Source organism: Passer montanus, unplaced genomic scaffold, assembly GCF_014805655.1.
Source record: "Passer montanus isolate IOZ18808 unplaced genomic scaffold, ASM1480565v1 scaffold29, whole genome shotgun sequence".
Taxonomy (NCBI): domain Eukaryota; kingdom Metazoa; phylum Chordata; class Aves; order Passeriformes; family Passeridae; genus Passer; species Passer montanus.
In genome coordinates, this window is record NW_024367596.1 from 1,807,722 (window position 1) to 1,824,820 (window position 17,099).

Here is a 17,099-nt window from a genome sequence, read left to right on the forward strand (position 1 = left end):
CCCTGGCTTTTCCCGGCGCTGGCGTCATGCGCTCGGCGGCCGCGCTGCGGGATGCGCCAGAGCTGCCCCGCACAGAGCGGCTTCTTATCGCAGCCCTCTATCACGACAGACACCCTTCATATGGCACCCCTCCATCGCGACAGACACCCCTGCAGCGCGGTTATCCTGCCAAGGGTGCCGGCAGGTGCCTGCGAGCATCCCGGCTCCAAGTGGGAAGGAGCCGGAGCGGCAGCGCGGTGTTCCAGCGGGAGGAGAGGGGGTTTGGGGTGATTTCACACTGATCAGGTACCCCCAGGTGTCAGGTGAGGGGTCTGCAGAAAGGAGAGACAGGGATGGACAGGAATTGGCAAGACTTGATCTGAAATCCCGTGGAATACAGCAGGACCCCGCCAATCATGAGGCTCAGCTTTGTGTAGTTTATTCTGTCCCAGAGATAAAGAAGCTTAATGTAGTGTCCTGCTCGCTCCCAAACATCTACTTCAGAGTATAACTTTGCAGTTTAAGTGAGGAATAAAAGCGTCAGAAGTGCTTTTTCCCCGATTTTCCCCTGGAGCAGCCGGATTCCAGGCACGATCTCCCTCACCAAACAAAACGTCGCTGTTCTGGCACCCACCGGTGCCTTCCGACCACAAAGGAATGCGAACCTTTTCAGGGCCAGATGTAACAGCTGGGGTTAAAGCTGTTCTTTTCCTGTTTGAACACGTTTTAACGATGCTTTAAAACTGCTCTTTCCACGGCGAGCACCTTTAAAAGGCGCTTACACAAACAGGGCTGCGCAGGTGACAAAGGGGCCATCAGGATGTGACGCTTTCATTCCCAACCCAGCAGTGCCTCTTTCTGCCGCTGCTATTTTTATGGATGTTGACTGTGGAACTGATGCTTGCTTAGCCTTTGATATTAAAATAATCACGTACAAAGGGTTTGTTCAAAATTTACAGATGGTTGTGTCCCTTTCTAGCCCGGAGCAGGGCTCTGCCTGTCCCGGAGCTCTGTGTTGTGTCTGGGCACGACTCGGGGTGCTGAAATCCCTGAGCAGGCAGAGCTTGGAATGGCCAGAGTAGTTTTGCCAGCGATGGGTGGGTGGGTGTCACCCAGTCCCCTAAAAATCCTGGCAAAAGCATTTTGGGTTACCAGGGCACCACAGAATGTGAAAACTATAAAAGCTAAACCTGAGGCATCAGCTCCACACACCAGTTTAATTTCAGGTATTTATTCCAGGGGCTGAACTTTCCAGAGAGGAATTTACAAAAAGCTGTCCCACAGTCTCCTTAGTACCCTGATGAGCTGCTGCTGCCCTGCTTCTGATGGGCACAGAATCCCTGAACCTTGGAATAATTTTGCTTGGAAAAGACCTCCAAGACCATTGAGTCCAAGTGTTCCCAAAGCCACCACTAAACCCTGTCCCCAAATGCCACATCCCCACAGCTTTTAAATCCCTCCAGGGATGGGGACTCCAATAGTCCCTGGAGGTTCCTAAGACCAGGGGACTTGGGCAGCTGTGCCAGGGCTGGACAGCCCTTTCCAGGAAGCAATTATTCTCAAAATCCAAATTGAGCCTCAACCTGAGGCTGTTCCCTCATCCTTGGGAGCAGAGCCCGACCCCCCGGCTGTCCCCTCCTGGCAGGAGCTGTGCAGAGCCACAAGGGCCCCCCCATCCCCCTTTTCTCCAGGCTGAGCCCCTTCCCAGCTCCCTCAGCCTCTCCCGGGGCTCCATTCCCTTCCCGGCTCCCTCAGCCTCTCCTGGGCTCCATTCCCTTCACCCCCAGGTGAACTCAGCAGTGGCTGCAGAGGAAGGTTCCGTGCTTATAAATGCCTCAGTTTGCCTTTGGCACGCTCTGGCTTATCAAACGGAGAAGGATTTGCCTCACAATAAATTTCAGATTTTCGGATAGTGGAGTTTTGTTTGCCTTGAGACAGGACAGGGCTGAGGGGCCCTGCCAGGCCCTGCTGGTGTTTCCAGAGGGAAGAACCTCCCGAGCCAGAACTGCCTGAATTCAGGATGAACAGCTCTGTTCTCAGAAGTAGGACAGGGTTTAAGCGAAAGGAGGCTGTGGTTTGATTTATCAGGCCCTGCTGCTGATAGGCTCTGCTTCCTCCTGAGCTTCCTGCTCCTGCTGCTTCCTTCCCTGACTCAGGAGAAGCCTCTGGCTTGTCCCCTGCAAGGAATGAAAAGCAAATTAACAAAACAGGGGAAAAAAAAAGGAGATGAAGAATTAACTTTTGAATTAACTTTTCTATTAGAGAAAGGTTTGAAAAGGAGATACTTCATGTGGATAAATAAATTTATTTTTAAACCTAATCCTTGCTGTAGGCTGATCCTTCTGCACCAAGCAAAGGAGCCCCAAAACCTCCCAGTTCCTTAAAATCAGGCCTATAAAATAAAAGATGAGGAACACAACCACATTTAATAAAAGATGAGGAACACAACCACATTTAATTCCTCAGGGTTACCATCCTCCTGCTCCAGACCTGCTTGAACCTCAGCCTCCCCTAAAAGCCTTGTGCTTGTCATGGTGAAAATCAGACCAAATTACCTGCATAAAGTAGATAAAAATACAGGAGTTTGTTTCCTTGTCTCCCCAGGGGCTACTGCTCTGGAAGATCTGATCCCTTTCTGGTCTGGCCCCTGGGGATTTGTGTTAATTATTGCTGGGGATTCCAGCGTGGCTTTGGCTGCTGCAGGAAACATCCAGCTCAGCCCCTGGAGACAGGAATAAAATCCCTGCCCTGCCACAAAGGCCAGCATGGCATTTGTAGAGTCTGGGAGTGTTTCCTGAGCCTTTGGGCTGTCCCAGCCCTGCAGGAACACTTCACAACAGGCCAGACTCTTCCCAGCCTGGATCACCAGGGGATTTCACAGAAAATCCAATTTCATATAATCCCAGAATGGTTTGGGTTGGAAGGGACCTTAAAATCATCTCATTCCACCCCTGCCATGGCAGGGACACCTCCCACTGTCCCAGGCTGCTCCAAGCCCTGCCCAGCCTGGCCTTGGGCACTGCCAGGGGTCCAGGGGCAGCCCCAGCTGCTCTGGGCACCCTCCCCACCTTCACAGGGAGGAATTCCTCCCTAAAATCTGATCTAAGCCTCCTACCTCAGCAGACTTGAGGATGCTCCTGCAAACCCAGCAAAGCAACAACCCGAACTCTTCATTTTCCAGCAGTGAGAGATCCGGATGTGTCTGTTCGGATTTTGGCTGGCAGGTGAGGCCACCTCGATTAATGGAAACTTCCAGGGTAAGCAAGGAAATCTGGCAGAGTCTGAAGAATATTCTGGGCTGGGGTGATGCTCCGGCTAAACCTGAGGTGATTGTGTTGCTAATTGTGTTCCCAACTAATTTGGCGTGTGGTGATCCTGTCCACAGCCACCTCTCCTGACAAATTAGAGAACAACCCTTTTATCTAATGACAGGGCAGGCTGGATAAAGCCATCAGCCCCGTGGGGTGTGGTGACAGCCCTTTGTGGGTGATCATCTCTCCACGTGTGTGCCACCACAGCTCCTGTTTTGGGGGCTGGTGGCACTGCTCCGTGGGACACTGGGTCTGACCCTCCCTTGTGCTGTGATTTTCCTTGTGCCAAAGTCCTGTGGCTCCTTCTGAGAAATTCTGTTTTATGGGAATTGGGATTATTTATCAGCGGCCTTGTTCTCCTCAATATCAATAAATCAATATCAATTAATGTTCTGGGTTAATTGGCCTGCACCCAGCTGGGGGAGCGGCTGGGTGGAATTCTGGGATCAGGAACAAGTAATTAGAAGGTAAAGGAATAATCAGAACAAGGGCTGGGCAGGATCTCCAGTGCTGGGTGAGTCACATTTTCACATCTCTGCTTCCTGCTGTGCCCCTTGGCCAATGTTAAACTGCTCCAGCCAGGCTGGGCTCTGGATGAGCAAAGTGTCTGATCTGCTGGGATAACTGGGATAACTGGGATAACTGGGATTTGTTCTTGACCTGCAGATCCCAGCGTGCCCATACTGCCACCCTCACGGGGATACCAGGTGGGGATCCCCACCCCAGGGCTGGGAATGCCTGGGTTCCCAAGTGTTCCAGAGGAAAATCCAGCTGTTCTGGGAGGGATCACCCATTGAACACATCCCACCCTGTGGCTGGAGAAGATTTTCACCTGGAGAAGGCTTTGAGACCAATCCTACTCATTCTAACATCAAATCTCCACAGGAAATTGCCTTAAAATGAGGAATTCTTCCCATATCTGGGGTTTTTTTTTGTTGTGTTTTCCCCTATATACGTTACTGCTCCCAAAGAAAACAGTTTCAAGCAGTGCAGGTCTCAGAAACTTGATTTTTGTGTTCAAAAAAATTCCATTTTGGGAAGTTATCCTGGGAAAATATTTGTTTTTGAGCTTTGTGCTTGTCCTGCTTGGATCAGGGTGGCTCGGGGTGTGTGTGTCATTAATTCTTAGGGCAGGGTGGGATTGTTCGGGTGTCCTGTCCAGGAACTGGACTGCATGATGCCTGTGGGGCCATTCCAGCCGGGATATTCCCTGATTTTTGTACTTCAGCTGCAAACCCGTCCCTGGCCGAGCTGTTGGGAGCTCCTGGAGCTCCCTCTTGTGCCGAGCCTCACCTGGAGCAGCAATTTCTAAATTTTCCTAAAACCTCCTGGGTTTTCCTTCTCCATCCCACTCCTGCCCTCCCATCCCTGCTCCTCCCCAGCTCCACCTGCCAGCCTGGAACCCCCTCTGCTGTCCCCCATTCCAGCACCAGGTGACATCTGGCACAGCTGTCACCTCCATGGAACTGGGGGAATCCTTCCCAGCTCTGCACTTTTTGTTCCCTCTCCCTTTCCAAGGGAAAAATGAGAGCTGGAAATGAAAAATAAGAAATGGAAATAAAAAATAAGAGATGGAAATAAAAAATAAGAGATGGAAATGAAGTCACTCTGTTCCTGGCCTAATCCTGGTGGGATTCTTGGTGGGATGTCCTGTGCAGAGCCAGCAGTTGGACTTTAATGATCTGCTCCAGCTCAGGATATTCAATGATTTGAGTCAGGAGATGTACAAATACAATATATTTTACAATTATTTATAATTTATTACTCTTATACATCCGTCTGTTTATTTTTTGGAGATATTTTGCTGCTTCTGGGTGAGTTGCAGAGCAGGTGGAGGGTTTTAGGCATCTCTTCCACAGAAATCAGTGGGAATCTTCTCTCAGATTTTAGTGCAGATCCAGAGCCCTTGCAGCGAGTTTGTAGATCAGAAAAAATAAAATTTTCACTCTCCTTTACTTTTTAATTCCCTAAATACCATAACCCCCCGCATTCTTTGAGTCCAGCACACAGACAGTTTTATTCCCAGATTTTTGCTTCCTGCTGTGGTTTGAAGGTGCTGCAGCACTCTGCCCTGGATTTTATTACACAGCCCAGATTAGCCAGACCCAAGAAGAATTTGGGTGAAAGGAAACCAGAGCTTTCCATTTCCTTATTCCCAAGGAGTGTTGCAACACCTGCTAGGCTGAAATCCCCTGCAAAGGGACTCTGTGCCACAGGAACGGGGCAGGATCCTCTCCTGAATTAAATCTCCGAGCCCTGTTTCTCATAAAATGCTGATGCTGAATGGATTTGCCAGGATTAAGTGATGATTCCAGAGGCTTTGCTGGGGCTGGGGGAGGGAATGGCAGCCCTGCCCCAGAGGAACCTCCAGCCTGGAATTCCAGCCCCCCTCATTCTTTCCCAGCCGCTCATTTTCCCTGGAATCTGGCACTGGCCACAAGGAGGGCAACAACCCCAAAAAGCAAAGCCAGGGCTCTTGAGGACGGTTTTGTTTCCCAAACACAGAAGGAAAACAACATTCCCAGGAACAAAAGGGTGTCCATGACATCCCGGGGCCGCCTCACAAAGGGACCCCTCGGTGAAAAGGGGAGCCAGGGAATTTTATCCCTTTTCCCTTTGGCTGGCTCCAGTTTCCAGAGGAGACAATGGATGCTTTTCTCAGCCCAGACCTCCCGACAAAGGAAATCCTGGGGCAGGGTTTGGGGTAACACCTGGGGGAATATGTTTTACATCCCAAAAGGCTCCAAAACCCAGCCCCGGTGTGGGAGGTGAGCCCAGAATAATTCCTGAGCTGTAATTCTGGTGCCTCCCATAAATAACTGCATGTTTCTGGTGCTCTAAATCTGCATTTTGGGACTCTCAGAGGGATTGACTCCTGGAGGTTCTCAAATAACTCCCCAAATGGTTATTTTGGGGAAACAGAAGCTTTTGGATCTCCTAGCCAGTAAATTTAAAGAGCAATAAATCCCTATTAAGGTGCACCTGCAGATTTAGGGGATTTGGACCAACATTTGGTGCAGGGGTTGTGGGATGCCCTGGCACACACTGATGCAGGTTTTCCCCATCTCATCTTCCCCCTGATATCTGAATTTTAGTAACAGCAAATGTAACGAGACTGAATTTACAGAGAGATCATTTTATTCCTCTGATTCCAATGGAAATCCCTATGGAGGGGGATATTTTCTCTAGTATGTATTTTCTATTTTTCCATGTATTTTGTCTAGTCAAGCATTTAAAATCCTACATGAACCATTGCTCTTTTGCTATGTAAATGAAATAATTTTTACTCCATGCAGTATTTAAAGTTCTCATCACAAATTAATCCCCTCCATCCCTAAATTTAAGCTGAAAATAGAACAACTAGAAAGGCAAAACCCACAGATTATTTTCTCGTTAGTTTACAGGTTCATTTCTCTCAAGCATTTAATTCACAATTTGATCATTTAGGGGGAAAAAAAAAAAAAAGCAGATTACCATGCAAATTTGCTCTTAGTAAAGGGAACTTAGCATGTGTTGCCATCATGATCCCATAGAGCTTTTTTATTTTCCCTTTACCCCTTTCCACACTCCCAGCTCAGGGAGGGGATTGTGATGCCAAAAATCTGCATTTTAAATACAGAGTGAAACATGCACCTTGCAGAAATAAATGGACAAACTCCACTGCAGAAATAAATGGACCTTGCAAAAATAAATGGAAAAATTCCTTCTCCTTTGAGTCCTCAAATGTCAAAACTCTCCTCAAAACTGTCCAGACAAATTCCTGCTGAGTCTGGTGGTACCCAATGAGATAAAAGAGGAGCATCCCTAAAATCCCTAAAAATCTTTGGGGTAGAGCCAGAACATCCCAGCAGCATCCCAGGGTTTGAGGGAAGGGTTGGATTTCTGGGATTTCAGTGTCCCTGTGCTCCTTGCAGGGGATTTTGCCAATGCCAGGGTTGGATTTCTGGGATTTCAGTGTCCCCTCACTCCTTGCAGGGACTTTGCCAATCCCCCCTGTCCCTCCTGCAGGCTCTCATTGGCCACAGCAGCAGTTGGGACAAAATAAAACTGATTCTCTCCCAAAATAAATTCCCTTTTTCCAGGTGCCATGGAGGGGGGGTCCTCCTGGGAGCAGGACTGTTTATAAGGTAGGAGAGAGTCGTAGAATTTAAGATAATAGGATTTGTCTGCAGAAAAATTCCTGTCTATAATCAATGTATAACTGCATGGGGATTAGGGTTTTTCTTTCCTCACACATCTAAGAACTAGAAATAATTAAATAAGACAGAGTGCAGTCATCTCCCTGATATTTTAAACTGATGAATTTGGGTTAAATTCCTGTTGTGAAATGGAATGTCTAGAATTTTAGAGAGCACACACACACAAAAAAGTGTATTATTACCATTTTATTATGGGAAATATGTTAATAATTAGTAGATATTCAGAACCAATTAAATGTGGATTAATTTATGAATTATATGGCACTGCAGCAAAGCTTAATTCTTCCTATTTTGTGTTCTGTTAATTATAATTTTAGTGGGGGGATTCCAATGAATGATTTTATATTCAGTGATGGTGAATTAATGCAATGAAGAAACTCAAAATTTCAGTTTTATTTAAGTGCATTTATTTAGAATCAGAGACTGGTTTGGGTTGGAAGAGACCTTAAAGATCTTCTTGTTCCTATATGCTGGCATGTAAAAAAGAAATCCTAATAATTATTTAAGAATAATTAATATAGGAACAGTCTTGCCCATTAAAATGAAAAGTTTAGTGATTCCTTGCTCCGAGGATTTAATTTTTTCAGGGTGCTGAGGTGTAATTTGCTTATTAATTATGCTTTTGCAGTGTTTGACAGCAATCAATCAATCTGGCTTCGGACTGGAGAGTGGCTGGGTTTGGGGCTTGTGGTGGTTTTGTGAGTTTTCCTCAGGAATGGTTTGGATTTGAGAGCTGATTTAGGATTTCCCCATAAAGTTATTAAATCCCTGAAATCCCTGGGGGTGTGGTGTGTAAATAATGGGTTTATTTACTTATCTCCAGCTGCTTCAGGATGCACTGGGATATAAACTCAGTGCTGCGGTGAGGATATTGTTCAAAGGGAGAAATTGTTTTTTTTCCCCCTTTTTCCAGATGATCCTTTTTGTGCTTTTTCTCTTTTTTTTCCTCCTTTTTCTGTGTGGCTGCAGCTGCAGGCTCTGGCTGCTCCCTGCCTGCCCGTGCTGAGCATCTCCCTCCACACCAACTTCCCAGGAAAACTCTTCATGGTAAGGGAAAAAATCCCAGCCTTGGAGCAAAATCTGGCTGTGGAATCCCGTTCTAATTAAACACAGAGAAAAGAGATAATTTATCCTAATGGATTGAATGGTCCCAGTGGAGAAACTGCTGAGTTTTATTTTATTTTTTGTTAGGGTTGACATAAAATGTGTGAGATGGTGTTTTTTGTTTGGATTTAGGTGTTTATTAGTTTTATTATTTAGATTATAGTTTCACAAATTGTGAGTTTTATAGTATTTTACTCTAAAAAATTAAAAATGGAGTTGTATCTTTCTTTTTATATTTTTTTAAGGATAAACTGTTTAATTAAGAAATGACACAAATTATTTTTATTTTTAATTTAATAACTAGCTACTTGTGGCTTGTAATGTGGATTTTTTATTTAATTATACAATACTACTTAAATAAATGAAGAAGAAGGTGAAGAACAAGGATTTGCTTCTGCTTTAAAATTTTCATCTTGTTATATATATATATTATTATATTCTAAAACTTTAAGTTTTTTTACTATGTGATCTTAGACACTTTTATTTAAACCACACATTTATAACCTTAGTTTTATCATTTAATTTTAGAAGTTTTATCTACAGCCTCAGGTCAAATGCAGTGTTCTCTTGGGGGTCAGTGCTAAATTCTAAAATCCTCAACAGATTCCAATGTCCAGCAGTGACCACTGGGGGTTTTATGTGGGGAATCGATTTTCCATTAAATGATTTCATTTTGCTTGAAAATGGTGAGGGAAAAAAAACCAAAAACCCCACTCTTTCATCTAAAAGGGAGTTGTTAAAGATGGAAAGGTCCTGCTGCAGCCCCAAATGCCGGGTGTGGAGCTGGATCTCCTCTTGCCCTCTGGCTGACAGGGTGGGGGGGTCTCTCCTGGAGCTTTCCCATGCTGTGGAATTCTGTGGCTCCTCAGGAAGGTTGGGTTTCAGCTCCAGCAAGAAAGGGGCTCTGTTCCATCTGCATTTACAGGGGGACCTGGCTTTAAAAAAGAAACAAAAGTGCTTTTTGTGACGGTCACCTGAGAGGCAGTACCTGGCCTATAGGAAAAATCGGGGCCTTCTGCCTTTGTCCTTTCTCCCTGGCTCAGCTGAATCAACACTTGAAAAACAAAAAGAGCAGATGTGAAAGGTTACACTAGAAAATCCAGAAAATCAGGCAGAAATAAAGGAAAAAAATAAAGATTATAAAGATTTTGGTGCACTTGATACTTTTCATTCCAAAGTACCTGAGTTTGGAAAACTTGATGTTTCATTTTGTTTCCATTTTTTCTCTTAGAGAAAAGCTTTTTATTCTGTGTAGTTGTGTTGGACTCTGAAATTGTTATGGAATTCTCTCTAAATCCTTCCAGGACCAAAGGGGGGTTACTATATTATAACTAAAGTGTGGAACCCAGGGCACAGGGAATATTTCTCTGTCTGCTCTGGGGTGCCCTGACCCCCAGGGCAGCACTGACTTTGACCCTCATTCATGGAGAAAGTTTCCTAGACTTCAAGATGGACTAGAATCCACAAAAGTGGGAAATAGATTATAGAGAGTAGTGTAGGTGTATCCCTTGGTGAGAAATTTAGGGTTTAGGATTTTTAATATGTTGTGGATGGAAGCAAGATGGAGGCCACAGGGTGTTGTCCTGGGTTTCTTCTTCATGCTTCTTCTTCCTTCTTCTTCATGGGTTTGGGTGGCATTTTGGAATTAAACAGAAAAGTCCATATTGCGGGGTCTTTGAGATCAATTATTTAGTTAAAAGAAAAAAATAATCCAAGTGTCAGTTCTTAATTAAATACTTTAGTCTTAAAAGACTTTGTAACGAAAAATTCTTAACCATTTTGTGCCTTCTAATAAAAAAACTACCAAACTCACAGTAGTAAAACTGTTTTACTAATAAAAAATAATAAACACTTAAATCCAAACACAAGCTACCATCTCAAATACCTTCAATCCAAACCCAAAAGAACCAACAACTAATACCCCAACACTAGAGACGAGACGAGACGATACGAGACGATACGATCAAACACAAGCTACCATCTCAAATACCTTCAATCCAAACCCAAAAGAACCAACTAATACCCCAACACTAGAGACGACACGATACGATACGATACGACACGATACTAAAATATACGATACTAAAAGATACTAAAGAAAAACCCGTGACTGTCTGAGACAGCCAGGACACAGTTTGAGTGATTGGCTAATCACTCAAAACAACTTTCAATGTCCAATTAACCAAATCACTTTGGGTATACAATCTCCATAACACATTCCGCATGTGCAAAAACAGTGAACAGAGCTCAGAATTGTTTTCTCTTCTTCTCTGAGGTTCTCACTGCCTACCCCAGGAAAAATCCTTGGGAAACTTGTGCCTGCTGCTCTGTGTAAAGAGACCTGAGGCACAGGGATGATCCAGAGGGAGGTTTCACCGCCTGTCCGTGTCTCCCACAGCTGCTGCCATGCCGGGCTGCCCGCGGCCCGTCCCGCTGCTGCTGGCGCTCGCTGTCCCCGCGCTGGCGGCGCTGAAGGTGACCCCGGCCGTGCTCTACACCAAGCCCAAACCTTCCCAGCCGCCGGCAGCTCCCCCGTCAGTCCCCGGGAAAATCCCATTCCCAGCAGCGCCGGGCAGAGCGGAATTCCCCACGCTTTTCCCCTTGGAGAACTCCACGCTGGACTCGGCCGAGTTCTTCTTCAACTGCTGCGACTGCTGCCCGCCCGTGGTGGGGCCTCGGGGCCAGCCGGGCCTGCAGGGACCCCCAGGTGTGCTGAGCCCTCTCTGCTGGGCTGGAAACGCCAAATCCAGCGGCTTTTCCCTTGGGAAATCATTTGGCAGGGTTTGTGCAGCTCATGGGGGAGATCTCGGCGATCAGCAGCTCTGATGCTGGGTGGTTTTGGCTGGTTTAGGGCTCCTTATCCCAGCAGCCCTGCATTCTTCTTCTCTTTCCCATCACAACAGCCTTGCATTCTCTCATCTGCCTTCTGCAAGCACAGTCAATGTGAAGTGATATACATTGTAGAGTCAGTTACCCCTAATCAAGCTCTCTTTAACCCCTAACTCAGCTCTTCCCAAGGGGCAGCTCCGATTTCAGTTACCCCTAATCAAGCTCTCTTTAACCCCTAAATCTTTTGCCTCAGCTCTCCCAAGGGGCAGCTCCAATCGCTGCTCCCCTGACTGGGACAGGAGCCAGGGAAGGGCTGGAGCTGTTCCAGGGCAGGTTTGGGGTGGATATTAGGATTTTAGGGAAAGGCTCTTCCCCCAGAGGGTGCTGGGCACTGCCCAGGCTCCCCTGGGAATGGATGGGCACGTTCCCAAACCTGCCAGAGCTCCAGGAGTGTTGGGACAGCGCTGCCAGGGATGCCCAGGGTGGGAATTTGGGGTTTCTGGGCAGGGCCAGGGGCTGGGCTGGGTGATCCTGGTGGATCCCTTCCAGCACAGGATATTCTGTGATTCTGTAATTCTATGAAATGTGGGATGTGATCTGGATTTGTGCAAATCCAGAGCAGAAAAGTGAATGTCAGCGACATCCTGGAAGTTACAAACCAGCAGTGTGAGTGGGAATTCCTTTGGGACTATCCCAAATCCCTGCTGGCAGGAGGCCACGGTCCTCAATTCTCTGTCCCTGCCCTGAGCCCCTTGGATTCACATCTTTAATTCCACATTCACTTCAACCATGGCTTTATGACCCCCAAAACTACCTTCAAGCAATTTTGCATCTTTACTGAAGGTTTCTTTAATTTTTATTTTTTTATTTTTTTCCCCATTGAAAAATAGGAAATTAAAAAAAAAAAATTGGGTTCAATTTTAAAAATAAACAAATGAGGCACAAGAAGCAGCTCTCTACAAAGGACCTAAATATTTAATAAAATACACTTTGTGTCTTCTTTCTGCGGCTAAAATGCAAATTCACAGAACACCTAATTGTGCTCCTGCTCTAATGAATAGTGCATTAGCCTGCAAAAGTCCACTTTAATAGCACTAATATTGGAGAAAGGTGCTATTCATCTGAGGAAAGGTGGGAGAATAATGAAATAATTCTCCTTTAATCCAATGCACTCCAAGGATTTTCACTTCCCATGGCTTGGGAAAGGTTGGCTCATGGACATTGTGGTGGCTGTAAAGGGAGTCTGATCTCTCACCTCTTGATGGGAAAGTCCTTGTGGTGATTGAAGGTGCCATAGCATGCTCCCAGACAGGCACTGGGAATCTCTGGATTCCCAGGGGGATGGAAAAGGGAAAGTATTTCAATCCCTCCTTTCTGCAGTGTGGGGCCCTCAGGTTCCCCTTCTATATTTGCAGAATTAATTCTCCTTAAGGAAAGGGACAATTCCAAAGCTCTGGCGGCTCCTTGGATGTGCTCAGATATTAAAGACAGATTAATTTCTGATGTTTTGTGAACCTCTGAGCTCCTGTGGCTCTGAGGCAGCTCAAAGTTGGTTTTAAAAAATCTTTAACTACGGCCCAGAGTGAAAGGCAAAGCTGTGAGATTTGATGATGTCAAATAAAACAAGCAGCTCTTCCCAAGGTGATGGAATATACACTCCTCAATACCACATTGCTCAGGTATTGATGAAAATGTTATTTATAAGTTAAACCTTGGAGTTACTGAGATAATTTTGTTGATTTTACAGGTCCCAAGGGGGAGAAGGGAGATGCTGGGCTGCCCGGGCTGCCGGGAACTCCTGGCCCTCAAGGTCCAAAAGGATCTAAAGGAGAAAGAGGTAAACCAGACTAACGGAAAATCCTGCTGTCCTCATAAAATACCACAAAATTATTTTAAAACCCCTCATATTTTTCAAAGCAAAAGAAGATTTCTGATAGGGATAGAGCCCTGGAGAGGTTTAGCTGGCATCAGTGCAGGGACAGGAACTCAGGTGGTGGCAGTGTTTGTTCAGGTGGAACAGGAGCAGCTGCTCATAAAGATCTCACTCAAAAATTCTTGTTCTGAACAGGAGTTTGAAATCTGGGTTCAGTTTGCTTTGGGTGAAGGACAGAAGTAGGAAAAAGCCACCATGGAATTTGTGTGCAGGTGTAAAATCTGCATTTCAATTCCAATCTCTCAGGCAAAAGAACTTCAGTTAAGATGCTGAGCAGTCATTATCCATCAGTATTCCTGAAAGGAAACCCTGCCCTTCATCCGGGGCCTGGAGCAGCTTTATCCTGGCAGGATCCTGCTGCTGCCTCTGGAGAATCACCCAGGGCCCCAGCAGCAGAGCCTGGTGCTGTTCAGTCCCTGCAGACCCTTAGGGAGTGATTTCTCCTGGAAAAAGCTTTTCGGCCAGCCTGGAATGAGGGATGCAGAGCTGTCACCTTCTCCACCTTTCATGAAACAGCAGCAGCTGCCTTGCAGAGGGGCAGAAATCTCAAAGTGAGCCAGCTGAGGCTCCTGAAGGTGTTTCCTCAAAACCCACCTTGCTCACGTCTGTTTTATCAATGAAGTGAGGGCCACACGCAGATGGTCCCAGCGGGGTGTGATGTCTGCTGTGCTGCACGCACCAGCACCCATTAATTTAAGTAATTAATCAATGCTGGACTGTCCTAGGAGGAAAAGGGGAGCAAGGGGAGCGAGGAGCGAGCGGAAGCCCCGGTTATCCAGGGAAACCTGGGCTGCAAGGTAGGTGTGGAAAATCCAGGATTGCTCTGACCTTTCTGGGTTTTACAGCAGCATGGAAGGACCAACCCCTTTGGATAGTCCTTCCATCTCCAGAGCAATCCAGTTTCATTGGATTTAATCTTTGTTTTTTATTTGTTTTGATCTTCTTTTTTATTGGTTTTAATCTTCTTTTTTATTGGTTTTGATCTTCTTTTTTCCCCCTAGGTGAAGCTGGAGCTAAAGGCAATAAGGGCAGCTACGGCTTCCCCGGGCTGAAGGGACAAAAGGGGGCTAAAGGGGACACCTGTGACAATGGCACCAAAGGAGACAAAGGGGACAGGGGCGATCCTGGAGAGCCGGGAGCGGGCGGAGAACAGGGGGACAAGGGAGAAAAAGGGGACACGGGGGAAAAAGGATACTGTGGGGAGCCGGGGGGCCGAGGGGCCAAGGGGGACAGAGGGGAAGGTGGCACCAAGGGGGAGAAGGGCAACAAAGGCGACACGGGCACCGAGGGCATGCGGGGGGCGGCTGGCAAACAGGGAGAGAAGGGCGAGCAGGGCCGCAAGGGTGACAAAGGGGACCTGGGCCCCGCGGGCACGGCGGGCCCCAGCGGGCCCAAGGGCGACGCCGGCGCCAAGGGCGGCCGCGGCGCCCCGGGCAGGAAAGGCTCCCGCGGGCCCAAGGGCGCCCGCGGCGACGTCCCCAAGGCGCCGCGCTCGGCCTTCAGCGCGGCGCTGTCGCGGCCCTTCCCTCCTCCCAACGTGCCCATCAGGTTTGACCGCGTGTGGTTCGACGAGCGCCACGATTACGACCCCGCCACGGGCAAGTTCAACTGCAGCGTGCCCGGCGCCTACGTCTTCTCCTACCACGTCACCGTGCGCGGCCGCCCCGCGCGCCTCAGCCTCGTGGCCAGCAGCAGGAGGGTGGCCAAGGCCAGGGACACCCTCTACGGCCAGGACATCGACCAGGCCTCCTTCCTGACCATCCTCAAGCTGAGGGTGGGTGACCAAGTGTGGCTGGAGGTTGGGAAGGACTGGAACGGGCTCTACGCTGGCGCGGAGGACGACAGCGTCTTCACGGGGTTCCTGCTGTACCCCGATGGTTTTGAGGTTCTTCTGTGAGTTTATAACCCTGAGGAACATCTTTTCCCTCTGGGTGTGAGAGGAGAAAAGGGCAGCACTTTGGTTTAGATGTTATTTTTGGGAGGTTTTAACAACAATGTTGATATTTGCAAGGCCTGGATTAGTTTGAAGAAGTCACACATCCTTTGCCTGTTGTCCAAGCACCAACAGGACCAGCACGGGAAGGGCATTTCCCAGCACAGTTTGTAATTAGAATATTCAAATCATGGAATTAAACTCCTCCCCAGCTCCTGCAGTCCTTGCATGGCACAAGCTCCCTCTAGGAATCAGTTCTGATCACCTCTGATTTTGATAAAATGCCAGGGTTTGATTTGTAGCGCTCAGCCAGATGGGAACACGAGCAGTAGGTTCCTTGAAATGACCTGAAAAGATTTAAAGCTCTTTTTTTCCTTGAATCAGTATTATTTAGTGCTTTAGTCTTGGTCTAAAAGAATATCAGATCAGTATAAAAACCCTCCTAAATATTGTTCTTAAACAAAAATAAATCTGAAACTTTCAAAAGTAGCTGAGACGTGAATATTTTATTTTATTGGCCTACTCAGACCACCAGGTTCTGAGCCTCTGATGCTGTGGGATCATCCTTGGGATCATCCTCACCTAATGCTTGGGATCAGCCAGATGGGAACATGAGCAGTAGGCTCCTTGAAATCACCTGAAAAGATTTAAAGCTCTTTTTTTCCTTGAATCAGTATTATTTAGTGCTTTAGTTTTGGACATGAATTATATAAAAAATTGTCTAAAAGAGTATTAGATCAGTGTAAAAAACTCTCTTAAATCTTGTTCTTAAACAAAAAATAAATCTGAAACTTTAAAACATAGCTGAGAGATGAATATTTGTCTTTATTGGTCCACTCAGACCAGCAGTTTCTGAGCCTCTGATGCTGTGGGATCATCTTTGGCCTGCTGGGAGGAGGAGGAGGAGGTGGAAGCAGCCAAGAACAGACTTTGGAACTCCCTTGAGGTGTTGTGATGGCTCAGAGGATTTGTGGGAATGTTTAAAAAGCCTCACAGTGATCATTTGACCAGAAAACCTTAATCCAAGCTGGTTTCCACCTTAAAAATATTGAAGTATATTTTAAAAATCCCTCATTTTGAGCTGTTTTTCCTCATTTTTTTGTGCTGTGGCAGGATGACAGTGGATTGACTGAGGATGTGCTTTGTCTCATGATACAGCCCTGTTAAAAAAAAATGTCAAAATATTTATTCCCTTTCACTTCTGCTTTTATTTTGTTTGGTAAAACTGTCCCCTCTTCAGGCTGCAGTGAAGCATTTTGACACTGGTGGAAGAAAATAAATGTTCAGGGTTCTAATCAGGCCAGCAGCTCTTGTCAGTAATTATGAAAAATTATTCCAAACCCATAAAAACACCTATTTTTGTGGTGTTTTCCATGTTTTTAATCAAATGTTCCACAGGTTAGCACTTAATTCTGTGATTTTAGGGGCAGGACTGGGTTTCTGAGCCAGAGGAACATCAGCAGCAGAGCTTGGTGTCCCCCTGTGCTTCCTGCCCTGGGTTTTTCCAGGGGTTCTGTGTCCCCAAGCCACTGTTGTCATCAGGAATATCCCATCTGAGCTGTGCTTGCCCCAGAACAAACCCCTCCTGTGCAGCCTGAGGGGGTTAATTAAAGGGTGATATGGGCCAGGTGGGAATTCTGTATTTATTTGGGATCAGGAAATTGCTCTTGGTTGCTCAAAGGCTGGATCCTTGCTCAGCTCCTGCTCCTTCCATCCTGGGTTTCCATTCCCAGGTAAGCCCCTGGTTCTGCTTTACTTTCATTTGGATGAAAATGGATGGATTTAATTGATTTAGACCAGGGTTGCAAATA

At 46.6% G+C, this 17,099-nt stretch overlaps 1 protein-coding gene across 1 annotated transcript; it reads left to right on the forward strand.

The window, feature by feature from the left end:
* Window positions 1–26: 26 nt before the first annotated feature.
* OTOL1 (otolin 1) lies at window positions 27–15,252 on the forward strand. Its single transcript, XM_039713760.1, has 5 exons — window positions 27–174; window positions 10,992–11,300; window positions 13,170–13,259; window positions 14,081–14,152; window positions 14,357–15,252. The coding sequence occupies exons 1-5, from the start codon at window positions 27–29 to the stop codon at window positions 15,250–15,252; spliced, it is 1,515 nt and encodes a 504-aa protein (XP_039569694.1).
* The last annotated feature ends 1,847 nt before the right edge of the window (window positions 15,253–17,099 follow it).

Coding starts and splice junctions, on each gene's coding strand:
- OTOL1 (XM_039713760.1), top strand. CDS start 27: ATGCGCTCGGCGGCCGCGCTGCGGGATGCGCCAGAGCTGCCCCGCACA. Junction 175..10,991: donor GCGCGGTTATCCTGCCAAGG/GTGCCGGCAGGT, acceptor TGTCTCCCACAG/CTGCTGCCATGCCGGGCTGC. Junction 11,301..13,169: donor GGGCCTGCAGGGACCCCCAG/GTGTGCTGAGCC, acceptor TTGATTTTACAG/GTCCCAAGGGGGAGAAGGGA.